Genomic DNA, 16,918 nt, shown 5'->3' with positions numbered 1-16,918 from the left:
ATCATCTAATTTAATGTAACATACCATAATTTGAAATTATTCTACAGGTCCTCAGCAAATGTGATTTTGAGTCTAAAAATAAAAATTAGAACACTATTCAGGGATAAATGTCTTTATTAAAAAGTTAATTGAAAAAAAAACCCAAATAAAATAGTACCATATCAGCCAATAATTAAATCTCATTTAGAAAGTAATAACTTTGCTGTCCTATACAGTAAACTTATCTTTTTACAACAAAGAATTTGGTCAAATATATGTGAAATATGCAATAAATACATATATTCTTTAATATGAAGGTTATTATTACTCTTTAATAACTAATACCCTTAGAAAGTATTAACACTCTTTAAAGTTTAGGCAAATCCAGGTCTCAGTCATAGGTCTTCCAGGAAGAGCAACATCTCCTAGCAAGCAAATAAGCTAGGACTATGCAAAATTCTACTTATTCCTTTACCTCTTACAAACTGGAAAGCTTCTTTCCATTGAAAACTTAGTCATGAAACCAAGATAGAGAACTTCAGTCTCACAGATCGGCTCTACTGGGTGAGAGCTTCCAAATATATCACACCCCCAGTAAGACACCAGCCTTTCTTAGACATACCAGCTGACATAAACCAAGTCAGAACTCTTGTCACTTCAGAATTACACTACCTTGTCACGTATTTTGGTTCTTCATATAATATGCCTGCAGAGGTGATGTGGTGCAGCATCTGTCAGTCTGGTTATTCACTGAACTGGATTTGTGTTACAGTCCAAGGTAAAGTATTAAGCTACAACAACTCATTAATGTGAAACCCAGGCAATATATTATTCTTTTCTGAATACTCAGATTACTTTTGTTTTTAACAAAGCATCCATATTTACTCTGTATTTAAAACCATGGAAATAAAAAAAGAGATTCTATGTAACTTGCCTATAACTTAAATACTGAAAATGACCATGACTGTTCCTTGAGCTTCCTGTCAGTGAAAACCATCACAAACACAACTGAACTAAAATGATACTGTAGTTTCCACTTCATAATCAAGAAAGTCCCAATAGCATAAATAAAACTAACTGCTGCAACTGAATTTCTGCATGCAAAATTTGCAGCTCCGGAGCTTGTAATTTTAAAGAATAGCAGAGAAGAGCTCCTCTGAGGAACCTGTTCCAATGCCTCACCACCCTCACAGTGAATAACTTCTTGCTAATATCTGAGCTAAACCTACTCTCTTTCAGTTTGATTTACACAAGGAATTTCAGCAGCAGCCAACTGTATTGGCAAGGAGATTCCACTCACTCTGTACCTATCCTACTGTTTCTTATAAACCAAAGTAATCTCACACGTCTTTGAATAAAAATCACACCCTTCTCCTGTGCTCCATATCCTCACCTACACACACATGCTGTCAGCACACAGATTCACGCCAGGTAAACATAGATTATGGTTTCTACATATGCATACACACTACATATCTAAATTGTATTTATTTTATATACAGAAAGACTGAAGTTTCCACAGGAGGTCTTTCAACTGTTGTTGTTAAAAATCCTGTGCTCTGCATTTTCTGTTTTCAAGACATTCCATGGCCAGCATGTGCTCAAGCTAAAAGCCCTACTTAATACTACATACACAGATATATACACAGAAACATATAGGTATATATAATAAGCTAAGCTTAGCAAATGTCACGTGTGGAGTGGTAAAGAAAACATAATTTTTTTTTTGCCTGAGTTAGTTAACCAGACTTAATAGCTGTGCAGTTAAATTGCTAGCCTATTTCAAAGATGTGTGGTTTTTTTATTCCAGCAGCCAAGCTTTCAAAGCAATTTTGATTTTTACAAGATCATATCATGAGACTGCTGAGAATAGTTGGCTACATTTTCTACATAGTTTTCATAGATATACAAGGTCCTTCAGAGTTCTGCCCTTCACTGTACTCTTTGAAAAGCTCCTTCCACAACAACCTTGAGCACATATTTGCCCACATCTTCCAAAAATACTTATGCAGTTTTCACATGGCATCCTTCCCACAGGCTTTCACAGCAGACCTGTCCAGGAAGAAACTACCCATTATTAATCCTTGGCATATCTGAACAATTTAACTGCTTTTGGTTTTAACCCTGCCTTTCTTTCTCTTGTTCTTCATCCGTCCAGCTTTTCACATCTCGTTTCAAATTGAACCCAAGCTCTTCGGGACAAAGATGTGCAATTTTATGTAAACTGGAACGTGTACAGCAAAATGAAACCACTGGACCATTTAAATGCTAGCAAGATGTGCAGAAACAGCAGCATCAATCCACATTTTTACTTTTGTTTTGCGTATTAAAAGGGGATACTGGCCAGTCATTCTCCAGGCACTTTTGATAGCCTCCATTCCAACTTGTATCTTCTCAAGGGAGTTGCATCATTATCACTATCACAGGCACACACTGAGAGAGATACATAAATCTTCACACCAGTCTCCTTTTCAATGGGATCCTAAGAGAATTCAGTAATACAAAGCCTAAATTTTACATGGTTTGGGGAGAATGAGGAAACAAATGTTCTTTGCCAAAATGTTCTTTCCCTAAGGTAAAAGAAACAAAGTCAGAGATCATATTTTTTTACAAGATTACAACACTCATGTGAAAGCAGCCATGCCTCTTCCCTCTGAACTTTCTAAACATTAAATCAGTCTTTAAATTCCCAGAAAACTCAAAAGCTACATTTACTCAGTTTAACTTTTATTCTTTTTTTCCTGGCTTTTATTTCAAAAGAGCATTATTTTTTTCTGAATTTACTAAACAAAACCAAACACCAGCATATGAAAATCCAACTTTCTCTATTAAAAATTTATTTGCTTTACTTTTTTACCGCTGAGACATGAGTTCAAACTTTAGGTCTTACAAGAAAAATCTAAACCATAACTCTCCAGAAGTTTAATTAAAGTTTTAAAGCAGAATCCCTGACATCCCAACTGAAACAAAATTTTTACTCTACAGAGATGTTGACAGTAAAAAATACTTCTCTCATTACACTAACATCTTACCATTTGAGTGATAAGTTATTAGAGAACTATTATCCAAGAAATGTTATTTTCTTGTTTGAATCAAGCAGCTTTATTTGTCTGAAAGTATGAAAAAAAACCCACCCAAACCATCCCTGAACTGCTTCTAGCTGTTGTGAACTTGCTGGGAAACTCAGCTGTTGCATGTGAGAGAGGTACATGGAAACTACAAAACCATTTTAGAGGAAACAGGCTGAAAATGCTTTCTCCACATATTTCTCATTGCACGTATTTTGTGAACTTGACAACAGTGCCTTTTAAACATTTTCTCCCCCACATACAAGTTTCACAAAGTGGAGAGACACATACTGATAAAATTCCAGACTCTGCTTGTACTGTGAACAAATGCTGAACTTCAAACTATCATCACCAAATTCTTGAAACTCACTAGTTTTCACTGTAATCTAATAAAACGTCACATGACAGCATTATTCTCTTATCCTCTTAATTATTTAATGAAAAATAACAGGGCTCCAAACCTAAAAATTTGCCTCTTAACTACTGATGACAAGACTCACTGTCAAAATTCCAACAGAATAGAAGTTTCTTTGAATTGTTGCACTTACTGCATTCAAAGTCATGTTACAAAGTAAATGGAATTTCCTCTTTGAAAAGACTGCAGGATTTAGCTTATATTGCTTATATTCAGCACAACTAAATAATAAATAAATTTAGCCTTCCCAAGAAGCCTGCAACAGCAAGGAACTAAATCAACACCACATGCAGAGAATTGCATTTTCCAAAGAAGTTTAAAATGTTAGAGAAGTGAGCTCATAAATAGTTCTTTTTAAAAATGTTTCTGAAAACTACTTTGTGCATTTAATTATCCTTCAGGCTGTGCTGAAATTCTCAACACAAGTGTAACGGACTACCTTCACTATTCTGCACGTCTCAGATGCCACCTACCAGCTCTGTAATTTCTCTGCCACCCATTCTACTCTTAACTGTAGAGAGGCAAAATAAATAGTGCTCTGAAACAAAGTTTAGCAAGATTGATGCACAGATAGTTTTCCTGATTTTTTTTCCTCGAGAAACTCTCTTTTGAAGGAGAACAGCTCTATCAGGTCTTCCCTTTACCCTTCCAAAACACCTTATTTTGTTTCATTTTAGCAATGAAGTGCAGACTTTTTCTCATCACAGGTTCTTGGAAAACAGCTGAGAAGCTGATGACTCCTACCACATTCTTACTGCTAATTACAAAAAAAAATTAACAACAAAAAAATCCATAGTACAAGCATTGAAACAGACTGAAACTGTTATGTTTAATATTAATAAATAGTAAAATCTAAGCCAAAATCTAATTTTATTTTAAAACCACAAAAGCAAAGAAGATGTAAGTTCAGTATCAGACGGCTTTATGTCGATGAATACAAAATGAAGCAGGAATAAGGCTTGTGCATTCACATTTCAAGTTATTCTGAGAACCTGTCTGCATTATTATTATGAGGCAAATCTGGCTTAGTAACAAACCTACTGTGGATTAGGAACTATTAGGCTCAGTTTCACTGCACCCATGTGTACAACTGGTATGATCACAGGCATATAGGGGGTGATAAACAGGCTTCTCAATGAAAGTATTTCCACCTAGGTGACTTGAAAATTGATCAGCGTGAACTCATAACTGGAAAGGAAAAGGTGGAGAGGTGGTCAGTGTGCATTTCTTAATTTCTCTGTGAAAGTCATGCACACACTTCCCAATGAGAAAATTTCATGCAGGCATTTCCCCCTGTGAAAAGGCAGCCCCTTCCTCCTATGCAACATAACCAAATTGCTCTAAAGTCTCTCTTATCAGACCCAAGAACTGGTCCTCCATGTCTACTGAAATAATATATATAATCTTACATGCTTCAAAGGAAGCTTTTGTGCAGCACTTCTCTACTGTTTTGTTTTTGTTTTGTTGGGGTTTTTCGGGGGTTTGTTTTTTGTTTTTTTTTTATGAGGGGAGATTCTGGTGTGTAAATCATGCAGAAGCATAAAGGTAACAGATGGTTGCTGGAGCCATGCCACAGAAAAAGCAGTGGCTGACAGGATCGGTTATCCCTTCACAGCTGCAGCTAAAACCTTGATAGTTTAGGATAAAATTTCTTTAAAAAAATGTAGCTGCTGACAAATGAAAAAAACATGCACCAGAGAAGACTATGCAAAGAAGATTTCATCCTGCAGAGATGATTTCATGCATTCAGGAGAATTTCTAAATACATGAGAGATGAAATGCCTTGCAGAAACAGAGGTTCTGTAATTTGGCAAACCATGGCAAACTCAGGTAAAGCCACAGGAGAAATCAAACCCCTTTCTCCCACTTTTTCCTGAAAAAGCTAACAGCAAAACATCTAAAAGATCCCCCTGTGTGCCCATTTGTGTGCAGCCAGAGCTTTACAAGATATTTAACAGCTATTCTCATGCAGAAAAAAGTTAAAGCTTCCCTATTAAAAGGTGTTGGAAGGAATCACAGAACTGTACAAAAACCTAAAAAGGCGTAAAAAGGCTAAGCCCTTAGAGGCCAGTGTCTTGCAGGAAGAAACCAAATTCCTTTCGTTTTAAAGCCATAACTCTAGCTACGGTGACCTAAACATGTATGTAATTATAGGATCACTTCACCGAAGGAGAGAGGCTGCTCCTCTCTGTGAATCATTGGACATGAATTACAACTGACTAAAACAGTTCAAATATTTTGTGTCTTCAGCTACAGTAAACTTCACAGGCAGCAAATCCCCAGTTGTGAGCAGGCTGGACACCCTGGCTCTCTGCAAGCAGGGAACTCACCACACCCTCCCGCTTCAGATCTGCAGCTCCAATTCTGAACCAGAATGGGCACAGCAGCAATATCACTCAGCTAACAGGAAAGTACCAACACCTCTGAAAAACAAACACCTGTAGGCTGCTCCAGGCTCACCCTTTGACTCCTAGCAGCCGTCTCCCAGTCAAGAAAAGGGACCACTTTTCACACTAGCAACAAGAGGCAGAATAAAGTGAGGCTGATGGACCAGCACAGATTTTGAGAGAGTCACAATGAAACGTAACACAGCCCTGGCTAACAGGAAGGCAAGGGAGCTGCTTTTACTAAGAAACCCTGTTACACCTCTGTTGCCTGTACTCATTCCTCTCACCAACACACACACACAGCATCACTTTCCTTAAGCTGCAGCTACCAGGCCCAAACTTTCCAACCAAGTTTTTACACTCAAGATCCTCAATTTCAGGTAGGTAGAAAGAAAAACATAGCCTCAAACAGAATAAAAACAAAAATCAGCCCTCCTCTTCAAAAAGAAATCTGTGAAATAAATACATCATGTCCTCACATGGAACAAAAAGATTATCAAGCTAACTTCAAATGATTTCTAAAGAGTAAAAACTATATTAAAATGCTTTCTTTATACCTGTGTAGCTTTAGCTCTTTTCCTGAAGTAAATTATTTGTTTTATCTTGGGACAGAATTTACATGGCTCTTCCTTTCTCCACATGTGCCTTCCTCCTCCATATTTTTATATTTGGTATGTTCAGGAAACCTAGACATCTCACTATTAGTCCTCCTTTGGGCTAAGAAAACCTATCCATTTCTTTCCAGATCTTCAGCTATCCAGATCCTTCCACTTCATTGCACAGTAAAGACAAACACGACCCCCGAATTATTAATGGTAAATGGCAAGCTAAGCAGCAAGTGATCCCAACTGGTGCTGCAGTGGCTCAAAGAAACCAACCAACCAAAACCAAACAAGTAAAAACCCCAAATATTTCACACTAAGTCTAGAGACTAGGAGTTTCCCTGGCAACAATGGCTGCAGTTTTCTATGGGATCAGTGGTATCTTTTGCTTCCTAGGAAACCGCTCACTTAATGCTAAGAACTGAGGTGCATCTCTGAACCACACTTGTTCATTGAGCTCCTGGAACAGGGCAGTGGAGGAGGCTGAGAAAGAACAATCTAAGTGAAGGCAGTGGAGATCACCAGGGAAATGGTGATGCACCAGAGAAATAAAGGCTAGATTTCACATCAGGCTCTGATCCCGAAAGAGGGCTATGAAAATGGTGAAGGGTCTGGAGGGGAAGCTGTATGAGGAGTGGCTGAGGTCACTTCGTCTGTTCAGCCTGGAGGAGACTGAGGGGAGACTTCCTGGCAGTTACAACTTCCTCACGAGGGGAAGAGGAGGAAGAAACACTGATCTCTTCTCTGTGGTGACCAGTGACAGGACCTGAGCGAATAGCCTGAGTTGTGTCAGGAGAGGTTTACGTTGGATATCAGGAAAAGGTTCCTCACCCAGAAGCTGGGCACTGGAACAGCTCCCCAGGGAAGTGGTCACAGCACTAGCCTGACAGAATTCAAGAAGCACTTGGACAATGCTGCCAGGCACATGGTGTAACTCCTGGGGTGTCCTGAGCAGGAACAATTCTACTTCAGTGATCCTCATGGGCCCTTTCCAACACAGAATATTCTGTGATTCTGTGATCTTGAGTGAGCTGGTACAGATAGGTTTATTCCCATCTAATGTATTTAATCTATATAGAGCTGAAGTTCTTAAAGTCAAGCTCTTCATTTATAAAAGCAATAAAGTTCTGCTACAAACTAATAAAAGTTGTTGATCATTCTTTCCTTTCAAAGGCTCTACACTAGAAATATTTCTTCAGCAAACGCTTGATGTTATTATCTTGCAGAAATGTTCTGCACTCTCAATGTTAGCTCTTGTTTCCTGCTTATAAAGTAACTATGGTATATCACACTGAAGTCCAGCTTCTGAAACTAACAATCTCTGCATGGCAGTTTGTCTCAGGATCAAGGATGGCTTTCAGTTGCTTCTTTTAATAAAAAAATTTGAGACTATGTGTCCTGATTTTATCTCACTTCTTTAAAATTTCCCCCATTCATCTTCTCCATCTATTTCCCTCTTCTCCTTCCCATCATATTTCCCATGAAAGTAAAAGCAAGATCATCCTTTGAACTTCAAAGCACCTTAAAAATTTAACTTGTTCTCAACGTCCCTGTAAACAGTAAGATCATTATTATCCATTTGGCTGATGAGATGTCCAAGAGTTACTACTGAGAAGCTTCTTATGCGGTTTATCTTGCCAGGAGATTGTAACAGCTTACATGAGCCCACTAAAGCCTGAAAGTATGATTCTCCATGTTTTTAATGTCTGCTTAGAAAATATACTTGCAACATTTCCTGGCTCTTACAGTCTGTCATCACAGAAAGGCACCACACAGATTTTGCATCTGTCAAAGTTTGCAAATGAGCCACAGGATGCTGAGAAAAATGTATGGCAAACAAAGGCAAAAACTGCACTGAGATACATATTTGCCATTAGAAGCTCAGTAATGCCATGCAAGAACCAGAAATGAGCTATAGACAGTAGGAGGTACACTGTCCACTTGCTTCTTCTTGGATGAATGAGGCCATTAAAATACACAACAGATGAAGAAAGAAAGAGAGGGAAGGGCTTTGTTGCTGTTCTTCAAGTGGCAGACCAGCATTGGGGAGGAAGGTAGGTTAGAAATAACAAAACTCTTCAAAAAGAAGACATCAGTCTCATCTCCCCTGAGCTATTAGATGTGCACTTAACAATACTACGCGGCTCTCCTGCCAGCATCCTCCTGAACACCCTGCCCCAGTCACAAGTACCTAAGGAGCCTTTTGCTTCTCTCCCTTCAGCATAATGTAAAAGAATTACCTTCTGGTGGAGGGAGAGGATTGGAAGAGCTAAACTTGCAGATCAAGACAAGAGACAAGGTTATCATCTCTCTCAAAATTATACCCTGCATACTGCATAAATAACCTGCCAAATAAAATGCTACGCATGACCTCTTCTACTCTGCTCATAGGTTAGGAACTGTAAGCTCTCCTGGATATACTCATTATTCAAACTACATAGACCAGCACCATCCATGTTACCGTAATATCCTGAAAGTGTGATGTTCTGTGCTTGCAGTAGAGCAGGTCTGCTAATGATAGGATCAGACTTCTTAAAAGACAGGATGGCAACAATATTGAGTGGCCTCCGGCACTGTCAGTAAAATGGTACCAGTCAGAAAGGAGAGCAAGTGGGTAGTAAGTACTTCACGAGCTGAAAGCAGAGTCGCTTCGTTCCTGTATACTACAGTTCATGGATTTTTTTTAATTTTCCTGTTTCTTTGGTTTCGTTTGGTTGGGATGACTTTTACTGCCACACATTTCTCCTAGAGAAAGAAGGTTGCTAAACAATATGGGGCAAATTCCAGTGAAAAAAAAATAGCAAATACAGGTGGATAATTCCGTACAAACTGAATTGCATTTGCTGTGCTGTGAAATTACTCCACCTGTGCCAAACACCTCCCCAGCGACTTATAAACCACCTTAATGTAAACAGTGGAAAGACAGGAACTGTTGGCACATACAGCAATGTGCTCAAATACACACAAAAATAAGTTTTACAAGTTCTGGATATCAATTCTTTACCTCGCCATAAGTTGACACTTGCAAGAACCAGTCAGATGCTTGCTTATTTTGCCATGCTCAAGCTGGAACTAAATACTCCCTAGGAAAATCTTTTCCAGACAAGGTTTCCAGCTAGGTCCCAAAATCCCGAATTAACAGACTGTAGGATAGTCTATGGATTACATCCTCACTTATTTTAAAGAAGCAAGCTTCATTCTTAATTATCTTCATCAGGAAAGAGAAACAGATTGCTGTTTATGTTATCATAGCCACTATGCTTTTTAAAAACTAACTTGTGCACTAACTAAAAATTCCCACCTTCCATGTAGAAGAGATCTGTATGAAGAATTACAATGTGCTCCAGACTTGTTATTCTTGAATTGGGGGGTTTCTTGTGCTGTTTAGACTCCTGAGATTTATTCTTTTGGGGTCAGTTTTTCATGCTCAGAGGAGTATACATTAAATCCTGAGAAATTGTATGATTTCTGTGTAGGGACAGTAAACCTGGTACTTCCTTCCTGTATGAAAGATAAACACAGACCTATGAAATGAGCACTCTCAAACACTGTCTGATTCTTTCTACCAATACAAGGGGCCTGGCTTATGTAAATTTGATGGGAAAAAAAAAATCTTTCGGTTTTCACAGGACCTAGAAAGCTGAACCATTTACTTCTGGAGATAAGCCTACACTGCCAAAATTTACATGCTCTGATTCACCAAAAGTGTGTTTCCCATGGCTATCCTACTACTACCACCTGTGGAGAAACCTTCCCCTTTACCCTTAATTTCAGATAAGGGTAAGAGGGACCTTCGAAAACAATTAAGTGAAAAGGAGAGCTGCCTATCATGCCTTGTGTCACATAAAAGCAGGAAGGAGTATGTGCAAGCCCTGTTCTGTCTCACCCAGACTGAAAATGTGAACTTCAATCTTCTACACCTTGCATTAGAGAGTTAGGCCAGAAACCCACCGATGCCACCACCAATCCCTTGGGATTTTGAAAACCCCAGCCCATGTCTCAGGCCTGAAAATGGCAGTATTGCATAATGCTGTCACCACCTGTACCACAGTCACAGCAAGGCCTTCTATCTCACCAGAAGTTTCTTTCTGAAGGTGACAACCCTTCCCAAAGAACCTACCAGACATGTTCCCACCAAGACTGCCAACCTTGCACATGTGCAGGATTATACTGTTATTTTCTTACCTCTTTAGACTGTTCAGAGAGTGCGGCTGCTATTCAGACTTCCAGGAGACTAACACTATTAATCCTTGTAAGAAAGTGAGATTAAATATATGGAGAAGACTTCTGTAGAAACATTTACCAGACCATGCTCCAAACTCCGTGTGCTAATCTCATAGGTGGTTTTACTGGAGCACAGAAATTTAACTAGAGTTTATTTTACTTCTATCATTTTTCCTACAGAAAAAGAATGCTCTCTAGCTTGTACTTTGCAAATGGAATATACTTTTGGGAAAAAAAAAAGAAGAGAAAAAAAGATGAGTTTTGAAACTTACAGTTCACACAAAATGTTCTGATCTAATTTATATCCTTTCATAAGTGAAAAGAAAGCCAATTCAAAAGTTTAGAAGACAGACAGACAGCACTGTCATCTTCTGCTTAGGAGGAAATTAGGGTCAGCAGAGGTAATGAAATGAGAAGTTGACTTTGAAAACACAAAACAGAGCAGAAATGTTTCAGGGTATTACAGTTAAATCATGCAATACCTGGAAAACTCTTGTCTCTGTGCTGATCTACACCCAGACAGTTCTAAAGGTGAGAACCACTACAAGATAGCTGGGTTTAATTTCTTCTTTTCTTATAAAGTTGCAACATGATTCTCTACTGCTCATGTTTTTTCTTTTTAAACAAGAGCCTAATCATTATTACAGTCTGCTCTATAATGAATACATTACAGCTTTTACAGCTTCATTCACCAAATTATTCCAGTTTTCTGAATAAATAGTTCTAAAGGTTCTGAAACATATGAAAGGTGAAGCCATAATGGCAAATTTTCAATATAATTCAAGGCCATATGAAATGGACACCGAGCTCTGAAAATCACTTTGGTAGCCATAATGTATTCCACATCATTCTTGCTGTTACCTCAGCTTCTCGACAGCTTCTTTGCAGGAGATGACCTGTGTATATGTGTGTAAATAAAAACAGGTGGGAAGTCACACAACAATGAAGAACACCTGTTGACTGGACACACCAAACCACGCACAGTGAGTTCATAATGTGAAAATGTTCTGGTTTTCATCTGTTGTGTAGCAAGTGCAACTTATCAGTAGCATGTACATGGTTGCTTACTAGGTTAAAACCTCAAAAATTAAGTAATTCATACACATTTGGCAAGTATGGATTTTGGAATAAAAACTGGACAGCTGGATCCCAACATTTCTACTTCTAGGACTGCCCCAGTTTCTAAAATGTAGAAATGGACAAAATAAAACTAAGGAATAAAATAATAATAACAACAACAATAATAAATTAGAAATAGACAAACCACAGATAATTTGTTGGTGCCAAGAGACAGATTAATCTTCCTTCATGAAAGCAGGTAGGCAAATATCACATTAACATGTATTTCTGATACTTTAACGTACTCAAGACCTCTCTCATTCACAGCTCAGTAGGAACCAAATAATAATAAAATAAATATTGTGTCCTTTCCCTCCTTATACCACATTTTCATAAAAGAGATTATGGCATGAAACAGTTGATATCAGAGCCCTACTTCATATTTCTTTTCCTTTTTTTATATGAAGTAAACATAAAAGAATGCTCTGAAAAACCCATCTGTAATGATATCAACTGTAATGATATGAACTATTCCGTTTCCCATAAGCAGAACTTAGCGTTTTTTTTCTGACAGTGATATGGGACTTACTTCCTTTTTAAACAACAAAGCCTCACTCTCCAACAGTACGTATGTGTAAAGTTTTTACTACCTGGATTATGAGCTCCTATGAGTTAACAGTCTACCTGCATAAATTAAAAATTATCTCCTGCCACAAACTTGATTGTAAACATCTTAATGCCCCTTTTTTTTTTCAATTTTTTGTCCTAAACTTTAAGTTAATGAACACTGAACTGCATTTTATGACAGCTGGATGATGCAGAACAGATGTTGAGCTAAAATTTCATCTGCCAAATGTCAGCTCAGAACACGTATTTAAAACTGGGAGTATCAGTAAGACAAACTACATGGTGAAAACAATGGAAAAAATTGTCAATTACATCAGTGCCTGCCAACCATTTTTCTGGGCCTTCAGACAGAAATTCTGTCAGAATTAAAGATCCAGAAAATGATGTTCAGTTTTAGGAATGCTGATTGCTTATTAGGGTGAGTACAATCTTTTCTGGATATCTATTTTTCATCTTGAGCTGACTGACACACAGGAAATGCTAATCAAAAGCCTGCAAATAGTGTGCTTTTGTCTTGCAGATCTTCCTCTGACACTGCGTATTTTTTTGGACCTCTGGTTGGACAGGTAGGTTTGGTGTCTGAAAATGATGCCTACTATTGCCCTCCATGATTCGTGACAGTCACAAAACACTCCAACCAACCAGCCAACAAAAGCAGCAACATGGCTGTAAGGACACTTGTGACTTCTCAGTTGACAAAGTGCAGCTCCTGACCAACCTGTGTATTTTTTTCTTGCTGTGTAAGGTGTAACTGGTAAACCTTGGGGGCATACAGCACAACTTAACACAGCCACTGAAAGCTTCTGTTGCATTTGGGCCGTTTTCCTTTTCCTGGTTGTATCTCCCACATTCTACCTTAAGTAATTTCTGCCCTTCCATATTATTTTTTGAGATATTTGGAAAGACTTTCATCTTATCATTTCCACACTTGTAATTTATTGACATTTTTGTAATCTATTCATAGAAATCAACCATGTTAAAAACATTCTGATTGCTTTTGTTACTTTTCTTCACATGCCTTTTAAATGTTCAGTGTCTTTCCAATAGCTGAATGATCAGCAAGTGCTGTAGGCCACAGACAGTTTCACAAGTCAGTCTCCCTTGGTGGAGTACGGTTTCTGGGGACTAAGGCATAACATAATCAAGGGTGTTTCTGATATTTCTTTATCAGAATGATTCAAACCAACATGCAAGAGCAGAAATAGTAATATACACCACACACAGCCCATGGATCAAATGAATGAAATCAAGAGTAATGCAAACCTACTTACAAAAGTTTTGTACAAATTTCCAATCCATCTAATAGTAACCGGTAATAATATTTAATGATCCCCTCTAAAGGGTTTATGAAGTTAAATTTATACCTAGATGCCTGCCTGCTCCTACTTTACCTACAGAAATCAATACTCATGAATGTACAAATGGTATCGCAAGACAAGGAAGAACCAAAAAAGAAGCAAATGAAAAACCTCTAAGAAGAAATCTTTTACAAGCATGTATCCTATACATTAACTGGCTAACAGTTGCAAAGTGACAGCAAAGCAACAGAACAGAAATAAGCTTTTCTTAAAAAGATATTATGTCTAAGACGTGTAGAGATACTGTAAATGTGTCTTTCCTGTTTATAGGGAATAGTATCTTCAACACCATCATACTTCTCCTAAAAACATTTCATATAGATTACAGTCATTTCTCCTCTGATTTAATGCACTCCTAATGTAAGTTTCTTTAAGTTTCAACATAAGACAATTACGAAGCAAAGCTCTTTTTTCTACATGGGCTCTTATATTCTGGGATACAAATATAATACCACTGTTTCAGAAAAAGACTTTTTCCCTCTAGTTACCAATGTTTGCTTTGGGGCAGGGGGAAGAAGGGGAGCAATTAAATTCATATTTTTTCAAATTTGTGCAGTTAAAGCTAAGGGGGAAAAAAAAAAGGTTGACAACAGAAGTGTTCTCAACAAGTAAAACTCTGCAAGCAGTGATGTTTCTGATGTGCCGTAAAATGTTATCTGCTGTTCTGTTCCTGGGTGGAGAGAGAGAAAGAACTGCTATAATGCTGAACAAGTAGAGAATAATTTTTTTTTTTTTTAATTTTGGGAAAGAAGTCTCTTCAAATTGTTACTTAAAAACCTCCAGCATTTTTGTTGCAGGCAAATTTTTGGACTCTCCTATCATTAAATTACACATTACAACAAACAAATAAATAAATAAATCACACCGTCTGCCAAAATACAACCTTGATATAAATTAACACTTTCAACAAGTTTAAACTCAAGTTACCAAAGAGAATTGCTTTCTTTTCTCTCAGAAAACTCAACAAAACCACAAAGTGCATTGAGGACTCCAGCTAGCATTTCTTTTGCTGTTATCATGGAACTCAAAGAATTTCCCAGAAAATTCTCTCTCTAATCTATGTGCCTGCTTGGGCTATTAAGTTTCTTCCTTGCATCTTCCTTAAGTAGATGAGGATGGTCATTAGCAACATTAGAAGTTGAGATAAATATCTCAAAAGCATGCACAGTAATAACCATTTCTGCAAAGCTGTAATCATACATTCTTTTACTACATACTGGCATTGGAAGCCTGTACAACACATGGGGTGGAACATAAGCCTGGTTACATGCTGCTTTCACATTGCTCAGTCTCACTGGACAATACCGAAATATCCTTTTCTGCAGCATTTATAAACATTAAATGTAGACAAACCATGAACTGCAACAACTTCTGCCCAAGAAGCAACTTGAAAATTCAATCCACAATGGCTACAGAGTCAACAGCAACTCCACTCCTCCCATTTCCAGAGAAAATTACTTTTCTTAAGCTTTTGAGGGGTGGCACTACTGAAAGCAGGCTAAACACACACATTCAAGACCACTCCAATCATTTCATTGCACAGAAGAGCTCATGAGAGCTTTCCAAGGTGAAGCATTAGGACTATACTGTCATCATGCAAACAAAGTCTTTCGTGTACCACCACAGGTGGGCTTTTCTTCATATCCAACAGCAGAAACACACAAAGCAAATTGCAATTACAAACCTCCGCACGAGCAAGAAATAGAAGACAATGAAGAAGGTTTCACCCACCTGGGATCTTTCTGAATGCTATCAATGGAAGGTGACCTAGCCAAGGTCCCTTCGGGTGGGATGGCTGGCCCAGATTTGCTGTATGGTGATTCAACAGAAGGACAATACTGCAGCTGTCGGTAGGGGTCTGCGTAATTGGAGGCTGGGCCGGCCGCATAGCTGGCCCTCTGGAAGGTCGCGGTTGCGTTCTGTGTGCCGTGTTGACTGCCTGTGCGCTGTAAGGGTACGGAGTCGACACCAGGGGAAGATGGGGCTACGACAGGAAAGTAGGGACAAAGTAAAAAATTGAGGACCTGTTCACAGAACTGGTTAACCAGGTCTAGGCAGAGGAAAAAAAAAACACACACATATAAAACAAGGGTTCAAAAAGAATGAGAAAAAAAACAAAAAGAAACAAGCAACACTGTCATTTTCAAAATCTTAGAAGGAAATAACCATCAAACAAATTTCTAAATGACATGCCAGTTCTGGACTAGAAGACCTTAACACCAATTAAACAGATTGGAGAGATGTTTTCACCTGGGGTTCTAACTGCACTAACACAAAATGAAGGAAGTGCAAAAGCAGCATGGAAATAGTCAAGCTAAGGTTCACAACCACCACTGAGTGAGGCTTTTGCAGTCCTTAAAGGGGTGGACGTCAGCAGAAGGAGGATCAAAGCAGGCTCAAGAGTCCAAACTGAGACAGATGGCTCCATGGCAGAAGAAATACCCAGCAATCCCAGATTTGCAGCCCTGCTATCCATAAAGCAGGTAAAACCAAACACCTGATACCGAGAATCACTGCATATGCTTTGTTAACCCATCTCCTGCAAATTTCACCTTAAGTTAAGACTCAGGAGAGTGTTATTGCTAACTCAGTCTGAAAAACAGCTAAGCACAAGGTGACCATGTAGATGTCTTAATGCACGCCAGCAGCGGCTGTGGTCATACACCACAGCTCAAGATTAATGCATTACCAGCTCTGAGAAGCTTAACCAATAGCTTTAAACTGACTTAATGCCTCTGCAACTCAAAAATCTTATTAATCTCTCTTGTAGCCCATTATACTTCTTTGTTACAGCACCGGGTAGTGGAGATCCAGTCCACCAGATTAAACATGCAGTATTTTTGAACCCAAGTGCAGTTAATAGCAAATGGATTATCACTGTAAGGGCAAGAGAACCAATACCCACACCATCTTTGGCCTGGAGACAGATACAAATTAAATGCTGGCTCTGCTCAGAAAATTTGGACTGTTTGAAGTGGCACATGAACTCATGGTGGTTGCCATTTCCTCCCGTCCCAAGAGAACAAGAATACTTTTGCCAAAAGTCCAGGGCTATTTTCAGCTGGGTCAAATTCATATGCTCAGCTGCAGACAAAACCTCATACTGAAGAGATATGTTTTTATAACAGATTTCCCAATGATTTTTCATTGGCATGCACATTTAAAAATAAATATTTAATGCATTATAAGTCCATGAAAG

At 38.4% G+C, this 16,918-nt stretch overlaps 1 protein-coding gene across 11 annotated transcripts in view; it reads right to left on the bottom strand.

The window, feature by feature from the left end:
* CTNND2 (catenin delta 2) overlaps window positions 1-16,918 on the bottom strand; it is a 655,093-nt gene that overhangs the window by 219,987 nt on the left and 418,188 nt on the right. For 9 of the 11 annotated variants that reach the window (XR_005604669.1, XM_039571875.1, XM_039571842.1 and 6 more), the window contains one exon: window positions 15,451-15,769. Coding sequence is in view for 10 of the 11 variants with exons in the window: in XM_039571875.1 (XP_039427809.1) it covers window positions 15,451-15,769 (319 nt within the window). In the remaining variant the exon portion in view is untranslated. The remainder of the gene's footprint in view (window positions 1-15,450; window positions 15,770-16,918) is intronic. The other 2 variants (XM_039571853.1, XM_039571865.1) reach the window with 1 other exon arrangement.

The sequence above is a fragment of the Corvus cornix genome, chromosome 2 (assembly GCF_000738735.6).
Source record: "Corvus cornix cornix isolate S_Up_H32 chromosome 2, ASM73873v5, whole genome shotgun sequence".
Classification (NCBI taxonomy): Eukaryota; Metazoa; Chordata; class Aves; order Passeriformes; family Corvidae; genus Corvus; species Corvus cornix.
The sequence above is the reverse complement of the archived record's forward strand: the minus strand, read 5'-3'. Positions and strand labels throughout refer to the sequence as shown.